At 41.9% G+C, this 18,182-nt stretch overlaps 1 protein-coding gene across 1 annotated transcript; it reads right to left on the bottom strand.

Moving 5' to 3' along the window:
- Positions 1–15,265: 15,265 nt before the first annotated feature.
- Positions 15,266–17,785, bottom strand: LOC147882335 (uncharacterized). The gene is made up of 7 exons (XM_087400222.1): positions 17,429–17,785; positions 17,231–17,323; positions 16,948–17,104; positions 16,714–16,860; positions 16,513–16,580; positions 16,104–16,398; positions 15,266–15,911 (listed from the first exon to the last, which is right to left on the bottom strand). The coding sequence occupies exons 1-7, from the start codon at positions 17,783–17,785 to the stop codon at positions 15,544–15,546; spliced, it is 1,485 nt and encodes a 494-aa protein (XP_087256348.1). The 3' UTR covers positions 15,266–15,543.
- Between the last annotated feature and the right edge of the window lie 397 nt (positions 17,786–18,182).

Genomic DNA, 18,182 nt, shown 5'->3' with positions numbered 1-18,182 from the left:
TTGGTGTAGTGTACTATGTTCAATGCTATATGGTGTGAGGGCAAGCATTTTCGTACACAACGGATTGATGATAAGAGAAACACACAAGATTGTGGCATCATTGCTAGCTTTGAGGGAGCCAATGGAGCCATGAATGATATTGTGGCATAATCCAAGATATTATTAAGCTTGACTTTGGATGCTTCTTTGTGTATGTTTTGGATGTAAAGTGGTTTAAGGATGTGGTGGAAAGAGGCCCTAATGCAAAAATCAAACACCATGCAAGTGGCTTTGTAACTATTGACTCCACAAAGTTTTGGCAAAGTAACAAGGACACACTAGTACTACCACAACAATGTGAATAGGTATTGTACACACATATAAAAAGACTCACTTTTAAATATTTGATACCTTCGATGAAAGGAAAATAACATGATCGTATTTGTGTTTGAAAAAGGTTGTCTGTCAACCAATGGTGTGGATAATAATAGGTGGTGGCATGTCATACCTATTATGCCACGTTCCAAAGTGATGTATAGTACATTTACTAATATGGAGCGTATGGAGGATGATCATGGCCATGGAGGTGATGATGATCGGGATACGAGAGAGGAGGATGATCATGAGATAGGAGATATAGATATTGAGGCCATTACCAGTGAGGACGAGCCTACGATTGGTGATGCTGATTTCGATGAGCGCATGAGTAGCACAAGTAGTAGTGGGCTGAATGTATTTGTAGATCTCAACACTGGTTTGGATTTTGAAGTAGATAGTTTGGCAAGGGTTTATCTCATTGAGGATGAGATTGAATTGTAGCCCATCATTGATATTGGCAAAACTATTTTACATATTGTCTCATTCTCCTCACCTCACTTAATTTTTGTATATGTGGGTTTGCCAAAAAGCATTGATATTTTTCGTTAAAATTATGTGCTTTGGTAATCATGGGCAATGTTTGGAAAGCAGTGATGTACATTTATCATCCTGTACCAAAATCCCACTTTTTGTATTCTCTGTTTTGCGTCTAAATCCGCATCTAATTCGTAGTGCATACGTGCTAATAGACGCACTAATAGATGCGCAAATAGACATGCTATTAGACGCGCCTGTATTTTCACTATTCTAGCAGTGCCTATAGATGTGCCCACTATTTTGTGCATCTATCAAGCGCGTCTATAGTTGCTTTGTCTTGTCATGAATTAAAAAACAAATAAACATGTTATCGACTAGTAACAGAATCCTATCCTTTTTGCACAATATTTATAAATGAATTTAAAGAGGAAAGACGCCTTACACCCCCATATTTCTTTTCCCCCCACATTTTGTTTTCATAATCAAAGTAAAAGATAAAAAAGAGTGTTGTGGTTTGCTTTAAAAAATGATATCAATTGCTACATTTGTAACAAATGGATTTAAAGAGAAGATAACCACATGACAAAAGAAAAAAAATAAAACAAAAAACATGTTAAAGTCAATGTTGACACACTTCAGTTTGTTGAAACAGATGTCGTGCACCCTCAAACTAAAAGAGACAATCTTCTTCCAACTAGTATCTCTCTTTTGAGTGTACATGTTGTGAGTCCATCCCTTGTAGGTGGTGTTGCTTCTCTCTTAAGTTCCTCGCCACTGCTTGCTATGAAAACAACTATGACTACCAAACCTTGTCAAAAAAGAAAGCTAGATGAAGTAGATTCTCTTTGTGAAAGGAAGGCAAAACTGGTAGAGGTAAAAGAAGAGTACCTGCATTGTGTAGACAATAAGAATGTGCCTGCTTTGCATAAAATGCACAATTTGTGTGGTCCTAAGTTGTGCAAGCTTCTGAAATCAATCTTACAATCAAAAATTGTGTTTTTGATGGGAAGGTGCTGAATAAGTATGGAACCAGCTACATGTTGTCTAATGTGAACTATCAAAGATATTGGAAAGTTGATCTGGTTGATAGGGTTGGTGGCCTAGGTTTCATAACCCTACATATTGACAAGCTCTTTTATGGTGAGTTTGTGAAGTTGTTGAACATAGGTGGCTGTATTAGGTTAACCAACTTCTCCGTTTGTTTTAGAAACCCTACGAATGACAGAGGAACTACCGACTACAACATTGCCTTTGATCCCTTTACTAGAGTCGAGAGGATAGAACCATTTGCTGTTATCCCTGGGGAACCATCTGCCGATACAAGGAGAGGTGTAGGAATCTAGTTAATAAGGGTGAGGGAAATCAACTTCCTTTTCCAACACTTGCTGTCATCGTTATAAAATTGGGGGCTTCATACAAGTAGCGTGACGAGTTGATTGTGGGAGACGGTGATCTACATGAGGATCTTATAACAGTAAGATGTCCTTTTCATTTTAAAAGATTACTAGATCTCTAATTCTTCTTGTGTATGACTCTCTTCAATCCTACATCCCAAATCTAAAACTTTTGCATTGCACTTTCAATCGCATTTGAACAGCTCACTTTTTGGAGCAACCGATGCTCTGACTTTGTCAAAATCGCAAACAAATTCAAAGCTTTTGGACAGGCAAAGTTCATATTGCACAATGTTGGATGCAAGAAAAACACCCTACCTATTGTGTTAAACATGCTTGACATCACCATAGTTGTGCCCGTCAAAGACCAATCGCTCACACCTTATCTCTTGCACGTCTTCACCGCACACATCCAACACATTGGATATGGCAACTAGGTCCACTCCCTTATTGTTGAAGTCAATAGTGTACATTTTTGGTCTTTGATTTTAAAACTCTCACTAAGACCATTTAGAAACTTTGTAAGTGATTGGCACGTTGACACTAATAGGTGTTAACTCAGCCCTTCGCGAGAGTGCATGCACCATATGCAAGGGAAATAAGATATCAAGAGATGGAGATAATGTCTTCTGTTTGACCTGCGACAAAGCATCCTCTATTATCAAAATACCTAAAGTAAAGGCCCTCATAACAACCACCAAAGGAGCACTAATTGATGTCACTTTGAAAGACACAATTGTTGATAAGGTTTTGAGGCTTCCCCAACCTTTTGCAGACTTGCTTCATGGAAATACATCATTGCTGAAGTCCTACTTGTTCAAAAAGAAAGTAGAAGCCCATTTCCTTACAAGCAACTTTGGTTGTGTTACTGGTTTTATTGCCCCCACTGTCGAGGATCTGAAGTGAGGCATGTTCTTGCCTTAACCAGAAGTCTAACTTCTCTTCATGTAGTAAGAGATGTGCTCATCAAAAATCACTTTGTATAAATGGTTTGGTTAGCAATAAAGACTTCTATGGAGTTTGTATTTTCAGAGTTCAAGGCTTGCAATGAAATCTTATATCTTTAATAAAAGTTTACTTTGGCTATTAGTTTGTACGGATCCATTAAAATAGTCTCCTTGCATTCTTGACCAATTGAAGGTATGGAAAATATAGACATTAACACTAATAACCTTCTCAACATCGAATTTGTTGCGAGATATCCAAACAATAATTGTGTTTTGGTCTATATATCATATTTGATAAACTTTCACATATCCACACACTCACTACAAGGCATAGGCCCTTTTCAAACAAAATACTGATGCTTTTTACATTAAAAATTTTTTTAAACGGGCATAAACGTCGCTATTAAAGTCATTAAAAGCGTTGGAAAAGAACGGTCACTATAAACTATCGCTATATAGCGACGCTGATAAACGTCACTATATAGCGACACTGATAAACGTTGCTATATAGCGACACTGATAAACGTCGCTATATAGCGACGATTAATAGAACTAAAAAAAAAGCATTAGTGGGGCAAAATAGGGCCATAGCGAGCCCTTTTTTTCCCCACTAATGTTTTTTTTAAATTACAAAAGAAAGTTTTTTATTACAAAATTTTCCTTGCGGAAAGGGTGATACAAAATCGCTCAAATGAAATGATCGAGCAACAAAAGCATATACATGTCGAACATATACAACATTGTTTGTTACAAAATTACCCTTTCTAAAAGGGTGATACAAAATTGCTCAAACGAGCGGATATACAAAATGACTTACATGGTGAAGTATATGCAAACTGCTACTAATACTACTACTACTCATTCGAATTGTCCTCGTCGTCCTCGTCCTCGTCCTTGTCCTCGTCTTGTTGGCCTGTTCCTTGGTCGTCATGGGCTGCGTCTTCTCCCTGACCCTCATCACGTGTGTCTGACTGTTGAGATATCAAGCTCTACCCCCGATATATCTCCTGGATGACTATCATTTATGTCACCGCCTATGTTAGTTGTACTCGTGGTGTAGTTAGACTACCACATATGTTTTTGGTTTGGGTTCACATATGAACCACGTATTCTAGGGTTTGACATATAGGGTATTTCCCTCTTCTATTGTATTTTTTTGGTTGTTGTGTGCAAAAGTGAAAAAAGGCTTCACCCTCCAACCTTGTGTCCTCTCTCTCTTTTGTGTGTTGTGAAGAAAGCTGAACTTGAGTCTCCTATCTCTCTCCCTTATTCTTTACATGGTATCAGAGCCTTGTTCATGGTAAGGAGCTCAAGAAAGCAAGCCAAGTTTGTGGTGTCCTGGTAAGAGGACCAGTGTTGCTTTCCTATTTCGAGTTTGGGAGCAAATCTCTGCAGGTAGCACAGCCAGAAGTGCAGGAGTGCACTGTTTCAGATTGAGAGGCCCTTCGCGGTGTGGCGAGAGCGCAGTATATGCTGCAGGTGAGGGCGAATTTATTTTTTTGATTTGAGGCCGTTTCGGGGCTCGTTTTGAAGACGGAAGTTCTTCGCAGGCACTCAGAAAAAGGCCCTGTTTTTTGCTGTGCGACCACTGCGCGGCTAGTCGGTGGAAAGGTGCCACAGAAATTGCATCGTATGCCTGTGTGCAGAGATATTGGGAGTTGCAGATTCATGCCTGTTGCCTGTTGATGCCAAATCGTCACTAGGAAGTGACTGTGTGGTGAAATACCACTTTCGTCAGTGTTGCAGATCTGCCCCTGTGAGGCTTTTTGCAGAAGTTTTGCTATTTGCCCTTGTGAGGCATTTGCTGTGTTTACAGGTTGCTATTGCAATTCGTGATTTGTAAAATGTCTGAGAATCTATCTACCATTGTCAGTGAGAAGCTTGACAAGAACAACTTCCAAGCATGGAAGTTCAGGATGACAAACTTCCTTATGGGAAAGGGAGTTTGGGAGTACATCAGTGGTGAAACTGCAGAACCAGTTTTGGGTGCTGCTCCCACTCCTGCTGAATTGAAGGCCTTTAAAGAATGGCATGAAAAAGCCAGAAAATGCCTATATTGGCTGTCTGTTAGCATTTCAGATTCTATGATTGTGCATATACAGGATCTAGGGACGCCTAAGGAGGCATGGGATACATTGGTGAAGCTGTATAGCACAAATACCAAAGCACGAAAGATGCAGCTAAAGCAGGAGTTGCACAATGTGCAAAGGAAAAATCTGAATATAAATGAGTATTCCTTGAAGGTGAAAGGCCTTGCAGATTCTCTTGCCTCCATTGGAGCACCTGTTGATGATGAGGACTTAGTGTCCGTGACCTTGAATGGTCTTGGGAAAGATTATGCACAGTTTCGGACATCCATTGGAGTCCGTGAAACATTTCCTGATTTTCAGGAACTTATTGCTCTCTTGCTGAGTGAAGAGCAAAGGAATGGTGGTTCAGCCACCTCAACTTCTCAAGAGACTGCTTTCTACTCGAATACAGGTAGAGGCAGAGGTAGAGGAAGAGGCCGTTTTGGTGGCCGTGCAGGAAATCAGAACCAACAGCAACAACAGGAAAACCAGTCCTATGGAGGAGGACGTGGTAGTTCTAGAGGCAGGGGGAGCCCAAGAGGCCGTGGTTCATGGCAAAGGAACCAGCAAGTAAATAGCAGCACAGAATGCTATTATTGTGGAAAGCCTGGACACAAGGAGAATACATGCTATAAAAAGCAGAATGACATCAAAAGTGGGAAGTTGCAGCAAAGCAACTATGCATCATCAAGTGGGCATGGTGACGACAGAAATGAGCACCTTTTTGTGATGCAGCATATGGTTAACTCCATGTCAGGAGATGCTGCAGTTTGCAATGATGTTTGGTATGTTGATTCAGGTGCCTCTAACCACATGACCAGTCATGGTGAGTGGTTTCATGATGTTAGAAATTTGGATAAGCCAGGTTATGTTGAAACAGGTGATGATACTGCGCACCCAATTACGCAGGTTGGTAAAGTGCCATTGGCTATGCAGGATGGCAAAACGAAGTACTTGGCAGATGTACTTCATGTTCCAAAAATCACTAAGAACCTGGTTTCAGTTGGCCAGATGGTTGAGCAAGGTCTGCAGGTTAGATTTAATCCTGATGGATGCTTTGTTGAGGACTTGAAAAATAAATGCCGCTTGGTTGCGAAAGGCAACAAAAATGGAAGAATGTTCACCTTGGATGTTGATATGCCTGAGGTGAAAGCTGCTATGTTTGCGCATGGGAGAGGTGTCATTGCAGATATTGAGATATGGCACAAGCGCATTGGGCACGTGAATATACAAAGGCTGAAATCTATGCAAACGAAAAACATTGTTGCAGGTTTGCCTAAATTTAGAGTTGAGGGAATGCAAAAGGTATGTGAAGCATGCCAAATGGGTAAGCAGGCCAGACATGCATTTCCCAAAAATGCTAAGGTGAGCAGAAGACCTTTGGAAGTGATCCATTCAGATGTTTGGACAACCAAAGCTGCTTCTATTGGTGGATGCCATTATTATGTGACGTTTATTGATGACTACACTAGGAAGGTGTGGATTTATTTTATGAAGCACAAAAGTGAAGTGTTCAGCCATTTCAAGGCTTTTAAGGCCATGGTTGAAAAAGAGAAAGGTGTGCATATTAAAGTGCTAAGATCTGATGGAGGGGGAGAGTACTTTTCAGAAGAATTTTGTGAATATCTAAAAGAACAGGGAATTCAAAGGAAGTACTCATGCAGGTCTACCCCTCAGCAGAATGGGGTTGCAGAAAGGAAGAACAGGCATATTGCAGAAGTAGGACGGGCGATGCTAAATGAGAAAAACATGCCTGATTATTTTTGGGCTGAAGCAGTAGCAACTGCTGTTTATATTATGAACAGAACCCCCACTGCAGCTGTCCATGGCATGACGCCTGAAGAAATGTATACAGGCCAAAAACCAGATATTTCTCACTTGAAGGTATTTGGTTGCATAGCTTATGTTCATGTTCCTGATGAGAAGAGAACAAAGCTGGATCCAAAGGCAGAAAAATGCATCTTTATTGGATATGCTCTGCACCAGAAAGGGTATCGCTGTTATAACCCTTCCACCCGCAAAATGCAATTGAGCAGAGATGTTGTTTTTGATGAAATGAGCAGCTGGTATGCACCAACTGTTATGGTAGGAGATGCAGATGCAGGAAATGGGAATGCTGCAATAAATGCAGAGCAGCAATCTCAAGCCTTGAGTGGACCCAGAGAGTCCTCTACTAGTGGATCTAATGCATGGACAGGGAGATTGAGATCTAGTGAATCGTCACATGGTAGCCCTGATAGTGTTGTGCAGGTATCACATAAGGGAAAAGAAAAAGTAGACCATGCTCCAGTGTCTGCTGGTAGCTCTCATGTTGATGGAGAGTCAAGCAGCTCTGAAATGAGCCTTGATGAGGAACTTGGGATTCCTTCTGTTGTTACACCTGGTGCAAGGAAAAGCAGGCATGATTTAAAGACTCCTGCAACTGATCCAGTTGTACGGAGGTCCACTCGTATTAAGTATCCAGTTGACAGGCTGAGATATGATGGGTATACAGCACATCACTATGCTTATATGGTCAAGGTTCTAGAGGAGCCAGAGCCCACATGTTTTGAGGATGCAGTAGGGCATAAAAATTGGGAAGCAGCTATGGATGAAGAGATGGCTGCCTTGGATGCAAACCACACTTGGGATTTGATGCCTTTGCCTCATGATAAGAAGGCTATTGGCTGCAAGTGGGTTTACAAAGTAAAGCACAATGCTGATGGGTCTGTTAGCAGGTACAAGGCAAGATTGGTTGCCAAAGGTTTTGCGCAGACATATGGAATTGACTATGAGGAAACTTTCAGCCCAGTTGCAAGGATGGCAACCGTGAGAGCAGTAATTGCTATGGCTGCTGCAAAGGGATGGTCTTTGCATCAGATGGATGTGAAAAATGCCTTCTTGCATGGTGATTTGTAGGAAGAGGTTTATATGATGCAGCCAGAAGGTTATGAGGATAATTCACACCCCGATTTTGTATGCAGGTTGCGCAAAGCCTTGTATGGCTTAAAACAGGCACCGAGGGCATGGTCAGACAAGATAGGGCAATATCTTGTCACTATTGGATTTCAGATTTCCAATTCAGATTTTTCACTTTATGTGAAAAGAACAAACAGAGGGATTGTGCTTGTGGTCATCTATGTTGATGACTTGATTATTACAGGTGATAGTGATGCAGACATTAATGAAGTGAAGCTGCTGTTGAAGCAGAAATTTGAGATGAAGGATTTGGGAGAGCTGCGTTACTTCTTGGGCATTGAGGTTATTAGATCCCCGAGTGTGATATGGCTGCTGTTGCAAAGGCAATATGGTTTGGACATGCTGTCCAAATATGGGATGACAGGTTGTAAGCCTATCTCTGTTCCATTGGAGCAGAATGTGAAGCTCAATGCAGAGACAGGTGAGCTTCTTGAAGATATTACTATGTACAGGCGCATAGTAGGTAGCTTGATTTACATGACTATAACCAGACCAGATTTGAGCTATGCTGTGGGGCTGGTGAGTCAGTTTATGCAGGCACCGAGGAAGCCACATTTGGATGCGGCTAGGTGCATACTGCGGTATGTGAAGTCCACATTGCATAATGGACTGTTTTATGAAGCTGGGTGTGCATTACAGGTACATGGATACACAGATGCTGACTGGGCTGGTAGTGTCTCAGACAGGAGATCTACTAGTGGTTTTATGTTTTCCCTTGGGAGTGGTGCCATCAGTTGGAGCAGCAAGAAGCAGCCAACAGTTGCCTTGTCGAGCACAGAGGCTGAGTACAGGGGTGCAGCAATGGCTGCATGTGAGGTAGCTTGGTTACGGAAGCTACTTGCAGATATGGGACAGTCAATTCATGCAGCAGTTGTCATTCATTGTGACAACATTAGCAGCATCATGCTTGCTAATAACCCAGTTTATCATGCTAGAACGAAACACATTGAGGTGCATTATCACTTTGTGAGAGAGAAGGTTCTAGCTGGTGAGATTGATCTTGTCTATGTCAGCACTGAGGAGCAGGTGGCTGATATTTTTACGAAGGCATTGGGTACCGAGAAGCTTCGCAGATTTAGGAGCTTGCTTGGTGTACGTGAGATGGATTTGAGCTTGAGGGGGAGTGTTGAGATATCAAGCTCTACCCCCGATATATCTCCTGGATGACTATCATTTATGTCACCGCCTATGTTAGTTGTACTCATGGTGTAGTTAGACTACCACATATGTTTTTGGTTTGGGTTCACATATGAACCACGTATTCTAGGGTTTGACATATAGGGTATTTCCCTCTTCTATTGTATTTTTTTGGTTGTTGTGTGCAAAAGTGAAAAAAGGCTTCACCCTCCAACCTTGTGTCCTCTCTCTCTTTTGTGTGTTGTGAAGAAAGCTGAACTTGAGTCTCCTATCTCTCTCGCTTATTCTTTACATGGCCCTAGTGATCGCTCACCTCCGGTGATGGGATGCTCGAGCTTTGACCCTAAGAGTGAACCATATAAATTGAAAATTAGATTGGAACTTAAAGAATAAAACAATTTAAAAAGTGAGATTACAAGTAGGAGTAGACTTATACCGTGCGAGCAGCCACCTCAGCCCAATCGACTATTGCTCCCATTGCCTCTTGCTCAATAAACCACGGCTTTGATCCTATGCGAAATGCACATCGCGTCTTTGCATCTGTAGGAAGACGACCCATCGCAGCTTGCTGTGGATCCAATTTACGAAAGTTAGAGTTAGATAAAGTGCATGTAATATGTAGTAACACAAATAGAACAATACATTAAATGAGAAGAAGTAGACTTACCACAATTGCCTCGAATGCCAAGCGTCTGCTTGCACCAAAGTGCGAAGTACCTACGATGTCCAGCCATCTCTTCGTAGCCCTCCTCTGACCCTCGAACATTTTGGGATGGTCCTTATTCTGCTTCTTGAAGAACTTCCAATCAGCTTTGTCTACCCAGCTGGGTTTAGCCATCCCCTTTGCGATGGAAGTACGCAAGGTTGATCTACGATGCTTCAAGACCAAACCCATGCGCTCTCGCAAATAATCCTCATTAAAATCCCAATTTGGTGGGTTAGAGTATTTTTGTTTTAATTCATTGATGACCGCCTGCTTCTTTTGGTCATCTTGATACCGCTAATCGGTAGCAATGCCGCTCTTGAAGTGATGGCTCATCAACCCTCATGGTGGCCATCACTACTTTTCCCTTTCTATATTTTATTATCTCTCCGGTAGCCGTGATTTGATAGGAGAGATCCTCATTTGGGTAAGGAAGAATAATGGTAGTGGCAAAGTCAGTGCGAGTGGAAGCTATGCGAGCGCTTCCGGAGCGAGGAATAGCAGTGGGAGTAGGAGAGAGCAAGGGACCTGACTGATACTGTGTCTCCGAACCAAGTGCATAAGCATAAGAGAAGGAGACATATGCTCATGCTTATGCTTATGCATAAGTATAAGAGCATGAGCATGAAAGAGGAAAAAGATGGGGGAAAAGAGGAGAAAAGAGAAGAAGAGGGGGAAAGAGAGAAGAAGAGGAAAAGGAAAGAGAGAAAAAGAGACATATGCTCATCTTTGGAAGAGAAGAGGAGGGAAAAAAAGATTGAAAGAGAAGGAAAAAGAAGAGGGGAAAAGAGATTGAAAGAGGGGAAAAAGAAGAGACAGAAGAGGAGAGAAGAGGGAAAGAAGAGGGAAGAGAGGGGAAGAGAGGGTTCCTACGCCCATCACTGCAGCTAGCGCTTAAGGCGCTAGCTGCAGGCCAATGCAAATAATAAAAATAACAAATGGAAAAAAGAGGAAGCACTTACCTGGAATAGTACGTTTCGTTCAGTGTTTTGTGGACTACAAAAGAGAGGAAACATACCATTTTTCAAATAAGATGTTAGAGGAAGGAGGAGATTACAGAAGCAAATTCTCAAAGAGATTGGATTGAGGAGACAAGGAGAAATAGAAGAAAGAGAATTACAAAAAAGACTAGAAGAGGTGAGTCTTCTTTCTTTCTTGAAATCTTGTTTTTTGTTTCAATCCTTTGAAATCAAGCATGAAGACTAGTACACAACTTTAGCAATACAAGGAGAAGCACTCACAAAACAAAATCTCACAAAAAGCCTACCTATATTGTTCAAAGAGACTCACCTTCTTGAAAAACTTCCTTTCAAGAAACCAAAGAGGGAGAAGGGTGGAGAGGGAGCACAAGTGTTAGGAGAGGGGTGAGTAGTGGTGAGGAGTGGAGAATAGAGTGGGAGGTCATCAGAAATAGGTCGGAGGAGAGATTTCTAATTTGCTTACAATAGAAATTAGAGATTGCTAAAGAAAGCACTGCGTGTCACATCGATTTTTGAGTTTTAACCCACAGCATCGCTATGTAGCGACACTGGTCAATCGCTATATAGCGACGCTTTTAATTAAAAGCATCGCTATATAGCGACGGAACAGAGCAAATCATTTCAATCCTTTGAAATCAAGCATGAAGACTAGTACACAGTTTTAGCAATACAAGCAGAAGCACTCAGCCTCGGTAGAAGACAATGCCACTGTTGGTTGTTTCTTACTGATCCAAGAGAAGATACCAAACCTAAAGAGAAGCAATATCTAGAAACTGGCGCCAAGTGCATGCTTCGAGAAAAGTTGTCCTCTCGAAAGCAACGTGGATCCTCTCTACGAGGGAGGAGGCAGTGGTCAAGGTGAAGATTGCCTCTTTTCAAACACCGATAGGGTACATGCATTGCTTGAAAGGAACATTTCAAAGGACAATAAGCTTAGTGGGCTCAAGCTCCATGATTGGCACAAGGTCTTACAGGTATTCTAAGCTGTAGAATTAGTGTACCGATAATCGTGATGCATTAGCGTAATTATGATTATGTTATATTGTTGACATGACCTCGACATGACTTCTTTGTTGCTTTGATAGTTCATCCTCCCAATTATAATAAAAGGGTGCTTACAAGAAGATGTTAGAAATGCTATATTCAAGATCAGTGGTATTGTGAGGTATGCTTACTATCAAATTGCATTGATTGCATTTTCTTCAATTTAAGCTGATTAATCTGTAGACTAATTATGAAAATATCTTACATGGACATGTGAAATAGGTGGATATCTCAAAAAGAGATCTCCATATCGAGCATCGAGAAGGCTAGGGTGGAATCCATCGAAGCCGTATGCTTGCTTGAGAAGCACTTTCCCTCAAGCATTATGACAACTCAAGTCCACTTGCTTGTGCACATAGTTGATGAGGTGGCTATTGCAGGTACCGTTCATAGTCGATGGATGTTTTTTCTCGAGCGGTTTATGAAAACTTTGAAGGGATTTGTAAGACAAAGAGCAAGACCAGAAGCAAGCATGGCAGAGGGATGGCTTGTGCAAGAGTCATTAGTATATATCACGGAGTTTCTTGCATCCATAGATCTCGATATGCCGCAAGCTTGGCATAACAAGGATGATGATCGCATCATTGGCGAGGTTTCCCAAGGAAAAGGGATTGAAAGAAAGATGAGCGAAGAGCAAATGGAGAAATTCAATAAGTTTTGTATCCTCAATAGCCCTGAGATGCAGAAGTGGATTAAGAGATATGAAGTGGCCAAAGCAGAAAGAATAAATGCAAGGACGAGATTCAGAGTAATGTACAGGTGATCGCAACCATATCCATGGGATCTGGCTATTCTCCCCACTCACATGTCACTTGATTGGCTACAACTAGCTCCCCGTAAAGCCGAACGCGATGGAGAGACAATAAACGAGCGCGAGCGAGAGTTATCATCTGGATGTATGATGCATGTAAGTTTCTTACCTCTTGACATAATTAATTATTTGTGGCAATATACACTATAAAATAGATGCATCTTCATTGTTTTAATGATGCTCTTTTACAGTACAAAAAGTACAATGCATTATGGTCATATGGACGACATTTTCATGTGGAATGCATTGATTCAAAGAGAGTCACATATGATTGTGGAGTCATGGCTAACTTCACACAAGATAGCCGAGCAAGTGCTTCGGATACCAATCTTCTCTCCTCACAATTGGATTATTGTGGAACCATATGTGGAACCATACGCGAAATCTATGAAGTTGATTTCAGACGATTTAGTATTTTCATTCTTGATGTAAAATGGTTTAGAACTATTTACAATGGTCCCCATGCGACAGTGAGGAAAGATAGTAGCGGTTTCTTTGCAATAGAATCCACCAAACATTGGACTGATGAAAGTGATACTTTTGTTCTTCCCAAGCATTGTGAGCAGGTGCATACTAATGATTTAATTAATCGAAGCTTTCGTTTTTAAAGATCCACTGATACATGTACTCGAGCATAATTTCATATATATAATTGACGACATTTGGCACCCATCTTTAATATAGGTGGTTTTTCATCCGGATCGTTCTGATCCAAGATGGTGGTACGTGATCCAAGTTGCACCACGAAGTAAGCAAATTTTTGAAGATAGAGATGTGGATATGGAGATGCCACTACCAATGCCGGATCCAATTGATCCCGATGAATCTAGCAAAGAAGATGAAGATCACAATATGAGCCAAGAGAAAGATGCGCATAATGACATCGCACGAGAGAAAGATGGGGATCACGATATTGAGGAAGAAGACAACGATCATCAAGAATCACCACACTTTATTGAAGAAGATGATCAAGTACTTTTAGGTAAATATACGATGCTAGAGTACTATGATGATAAATTTTGCTCAGGAAACATCGACCAACAAGACGGACTAGTAAATGGAACTGATGGAGTTTTTAAGACAACTTCAACATCCATCGGGAAGGACATAGTGTGGATATTGTTCCCTTCAAAGACATTGGCATGCGAGCACACCAGCAAAACATCGATGCCTATGAAAACAACATTGCAAAACAATGGAATCCTATCTTTAGATTTGTGAAAGAGGTGCAAATAGGACCTTCAAAAATAAGCATCCTCACTTGAGAACAATTTCCTATACAAGCGGCATCTGCAAGAACAATACACCGCACACAAGGCCTCACATTGGAAAGACTCACTTTCTCACCAAGGAGTATGAGGACACGGGCTAGCATACACAGCACTATCTCAAGTAAAGGACATCGAAAGGTTGTACTTGGTAGAACCAGTTACAAATGAAAACTTCCACGTCGATAGAGATGTACAAGATGAGATGTGTAGACTCAACATGAACGCAACTTAATTAACGATAGAGAACTCCCATTAGCAACAAAGACAAAACAAACAAATTTCGCTAGGGTCACTAAACACAAGATCGCTAGCAAAATACATTGTGGACATTGAAGGGACCATAAAGATAATGGATTGTTGTGTCATTTGTCTTCAAGAAACAAAGGCAAGACATCAAAAGCAACTAACACCACGAGGATTCATTGCAATTGAAAATTTTTTACACATAGAACAATGCACACTTGTCCGGGAAAACTTGCTAATACATACCTGTTGAGACATGCACGGAGCAGGGAGTAGAAATCACATCCATTACCACAACAATTCAAGACAAAATTTACCAATTTAATCTTTAATATATACAGACCGCCTTCTCAAAGATATAACATGTTCTTGACATATCTTCATAAAGTCATAATGACCAACAAAAGACCAAACTCATCGACAATACTTTTAGGAGACTTCAACATAGACATGGGCAAAACATAACCCGCATCCACAAACTTGCAAGCTCTCATGCAATCCTTAGGGCTTTAACTACACCTCCACAAGCCCACAACTATCTACGGTTCACATTTGGATCAAATTTGGAGTGACTTGAAGGCAGAAAAAATACACACGGAAATATCGCACGCTTATTGGACTAACCACTCTATAGTTTTCACGTACATTGAATAGACCTTCGCCGGCAAGCTTTGCCCAAAAAAAATGGGGAGACAAGCACTGCACATCCATTACTTTCTCTCAGGAGAAAAAAAAATTCACAAGAGAATATAAGCCAAGCAGCCCTCTGGGAACCCCAACTTGTCTTAAAAACGTTTGTTATCCAAAAAAATATGATTTAAACTTCTTAGAGATCTTTAAAATGCAAAGTGTGCACTTTAAACATTGAGGGCGAAGGCTATAGTTTCACGGTAGAAGGAAAATACTCTACGGCGTCATTCACTTTTCCATGTGGAACATACTTGTTGGCCTATTTTATATACAGATACCGGGCATCGATCGTGGTAAAAGTTGCATCTTCTATAGAGAATATGTTTCTTCAAGGCGATAGCAAATTGTATAATATGCTTGGTTTTCTCACCTTGTGCCATATTGCTTTTAGCTCAACTTCTATATTCTATTATCCATTCCTCGTAGCTTTTGTATCAGGACGATCGCCATACTAATGCTCTTCTATATTCTGTTTTTCATTCCTCGTAGTCTTTGTACAAGGACGACCACCATGAAAGAAATAAGGGTCGTATATGCCGTGAAAATCAGCGCACCACCGTGTTTCGCTCCAAATGTTGCGACATCTAGATATGCATCGAGAAAATTGTACGTGGAAACGTATGCTTCCTTGCCCATCATAGAGTACAGCAGCCGAACAGGCATCAGCAACCGTTGATATGCGAAGGGCAGCCATTGAGCGAAGCCCAGGGCATCAAATGTAGCATCCAAGAACCAATCACTGTGCACTGAAGCTACTACACCGTCCACGATTATAGTGCCACTCATGGTTAAAGGGTTGTATAAGCCTTGCATCCTTGCTGCAAATATCTCTGCACAAGCATACACGGAACTGAGGAGGACCATTCGAAGTATGCATACACGATAATGCAGACTCGCGCTTGCAATAGGGGAAATTAAAATGCGGACGTTCAAATGGAATGGAAGTACGCAATGATGTCAGGAGGTTGTCAAGCATATCAGAGGTTAGGACGTAGGAAAGCAGAGTCAAGACAGAAGTTTACTCTTAACAACATAAGGAAACATTTCGTCCTTTGCATCGTGACCGTGTTCTTGCAGATTTGTAGCCCACAGGATGTCCCCGATCTGGACATCTCGGGCGCGCTTGTATACTGTAGTGTTTTTATGAGATGTGGGTATGAAGTGAAGGTCAGTAAGTCGAATGGTGTTGGAATGGCACGGTGAACTGACTGACTCCGCAGTGATAGCAAGAAACGTGGCTGTGGCATTGACGTCTTTGTGGCCGAAAGCATAGATGTCTTGATAGCTGACGATTCCGCGGCCGCCCAATACAGCTACCTGTAACGTGCAAAGCCAGGAAAGCTATGAATTTGAGAAGCTGCCAAGCCTTGGGTGCAGCCGTGGCATTGGTTATAGAAGGGGAGAGGCATTACTAATAACTAGTGCGCAAACCTGATCACCAAGCTGGAGCTCGGACATACGTTTGAAGGAACCCAGACGAGTTTGGACGGTGGCGTCACCTGCAGACGTCATTTGGAAGGTTGGAATGGACCGATAAGCTGTACGTTAAGGAGGAAACATTCTACGCTCGCGATGAATGTGATCTATTGGGATCTATTGACAAAAATCATTGGGGCTTATTACTGGCTTCACCTGGGAAGCAGCTGCTAACGCAGCCTCCAAGGGCACCAAGGGCGGCACTCACACCCAGGACACCCTCAATGCAAAATGGTGCGAAGGGACCGAGGGATATGCACGCCGTAGTAGATAAGACTCCGGTTACCGCTCCAGTTACGGCACCTGATGAGTGCATCGAAATTAGAATGACAAGGTGAGGGTCGACGTGTAAGTTCTAGTAGGGAAGTCAGAACGATCATGAATGCTTGCCTGCCCCTGCGCCGCTCCCACAATCCAGCAGTTTCCTCGTTCTTAGGAGCTTCCGCTTAGCTGAACCGCCGTTACGCGAGTTGTACATGCTGTTTACGTCTTCTCCAGTAACGTAAACGCCGCAGCCCGTAGCGACGGCATTACTTGAGCAAACGATCTGATTGAGGAATCCAACAGCCGCAATTGCAACAGCAACAGAATTAGTATAATCTGGGCGTATTTGACTAGTGATCAGCGTCGACAGAGTCAGGTTGGAGATGTTAAAGCTGGAGGAAGAACTCACAGCGCTTCTGCGACCGTAGTTGTCGATGAAAACAACCTCAGCGCCGGATGCGTCGCCAGGCGGTGCTGCGAGACAGCCGCATGTTGCTTCGACCTGGATGGATGTGAGCGCAAACTGTGAGGGACACAAATTACGCTAAGCGTAGCAGCTGCCTGCCGAGAAAATCATCCGTATAACGAGGTCAGGTCTCTCTCTCACCTGCAATGTCAAATGCTCGGAGGCGCCCCAGTTGTTGCTCACGGAAGCCGTGAAATTGCGGCTCCCAGTAGCAACGATCTGTTGGCAAACAGAAACAATGTAATCTGAGGCCACCACTCCCCAAAGCAACGCAAGCGTGCTGGGAGGCAAGAGCGAAGTGGCAAGGTGGTTGGGAACGGTAGCGATGAAAGTGTTGGGGCGAGAAGTAGCAGCAGGGGAAGGCGGGGTGGTGGCAGAGATGGCAAGGTGAGGGAGAGATTCTGAACGAATGTATTGAAAAAGCAGCAAGAGTTGAAAGGTATTTATGTAAGCTACGATGTGCAGGAGAGTAGGAGTTCTATTGCTATGGCTCTGCATTTCGTCACAATCAAGGCTCAAGATACATCCACACTTATGCAATTTTGATATACATATAGCTTCATGGTCGAAGAAGCTTGCAATTTTCTTATATATAACTCTTGGCAACAAGTCAATTTTGTCATATATATAGCTTGATGATTGAAGCAATAATTCAAGCTTGCAATTTTGTAATATATATAGCTCTTGGCAACAAGTCAAGGATGTTGATGATTTTGGAATATATATAGCTCGGAATATATATAGCTCTTTGCAGCAAGTCAAGGATGTTAATGATTAAAGGAATCATTCAAACTTTGCATTCCCAAGGTCTCGTTGCCTTGCTAGAGTGGAAATAAAGAGCACTCTTTACAATATAACTCAAGGCTACACCACCGATCACACAAATAGACCCATG

This window comes from Dipteris shenzhenensis, chromosome 29 (assembly GCF_047967505.1).
Source record: "Dipteris shenzhenensis isolate YYH24624 ecotype China chromosome 29, Dip_SZ_1.0, whole genome shotgun sequence".
NCBI lineage: Eukaryota > Viridiplantae > Streptophyta > Polypodiopsida > Gleicheniales > Dipteridaceae > Dipteris > Dipteris shenzhenensis.
This window is presented reverse-complemented; position numbering and strand designations above follow the sequence as displayed.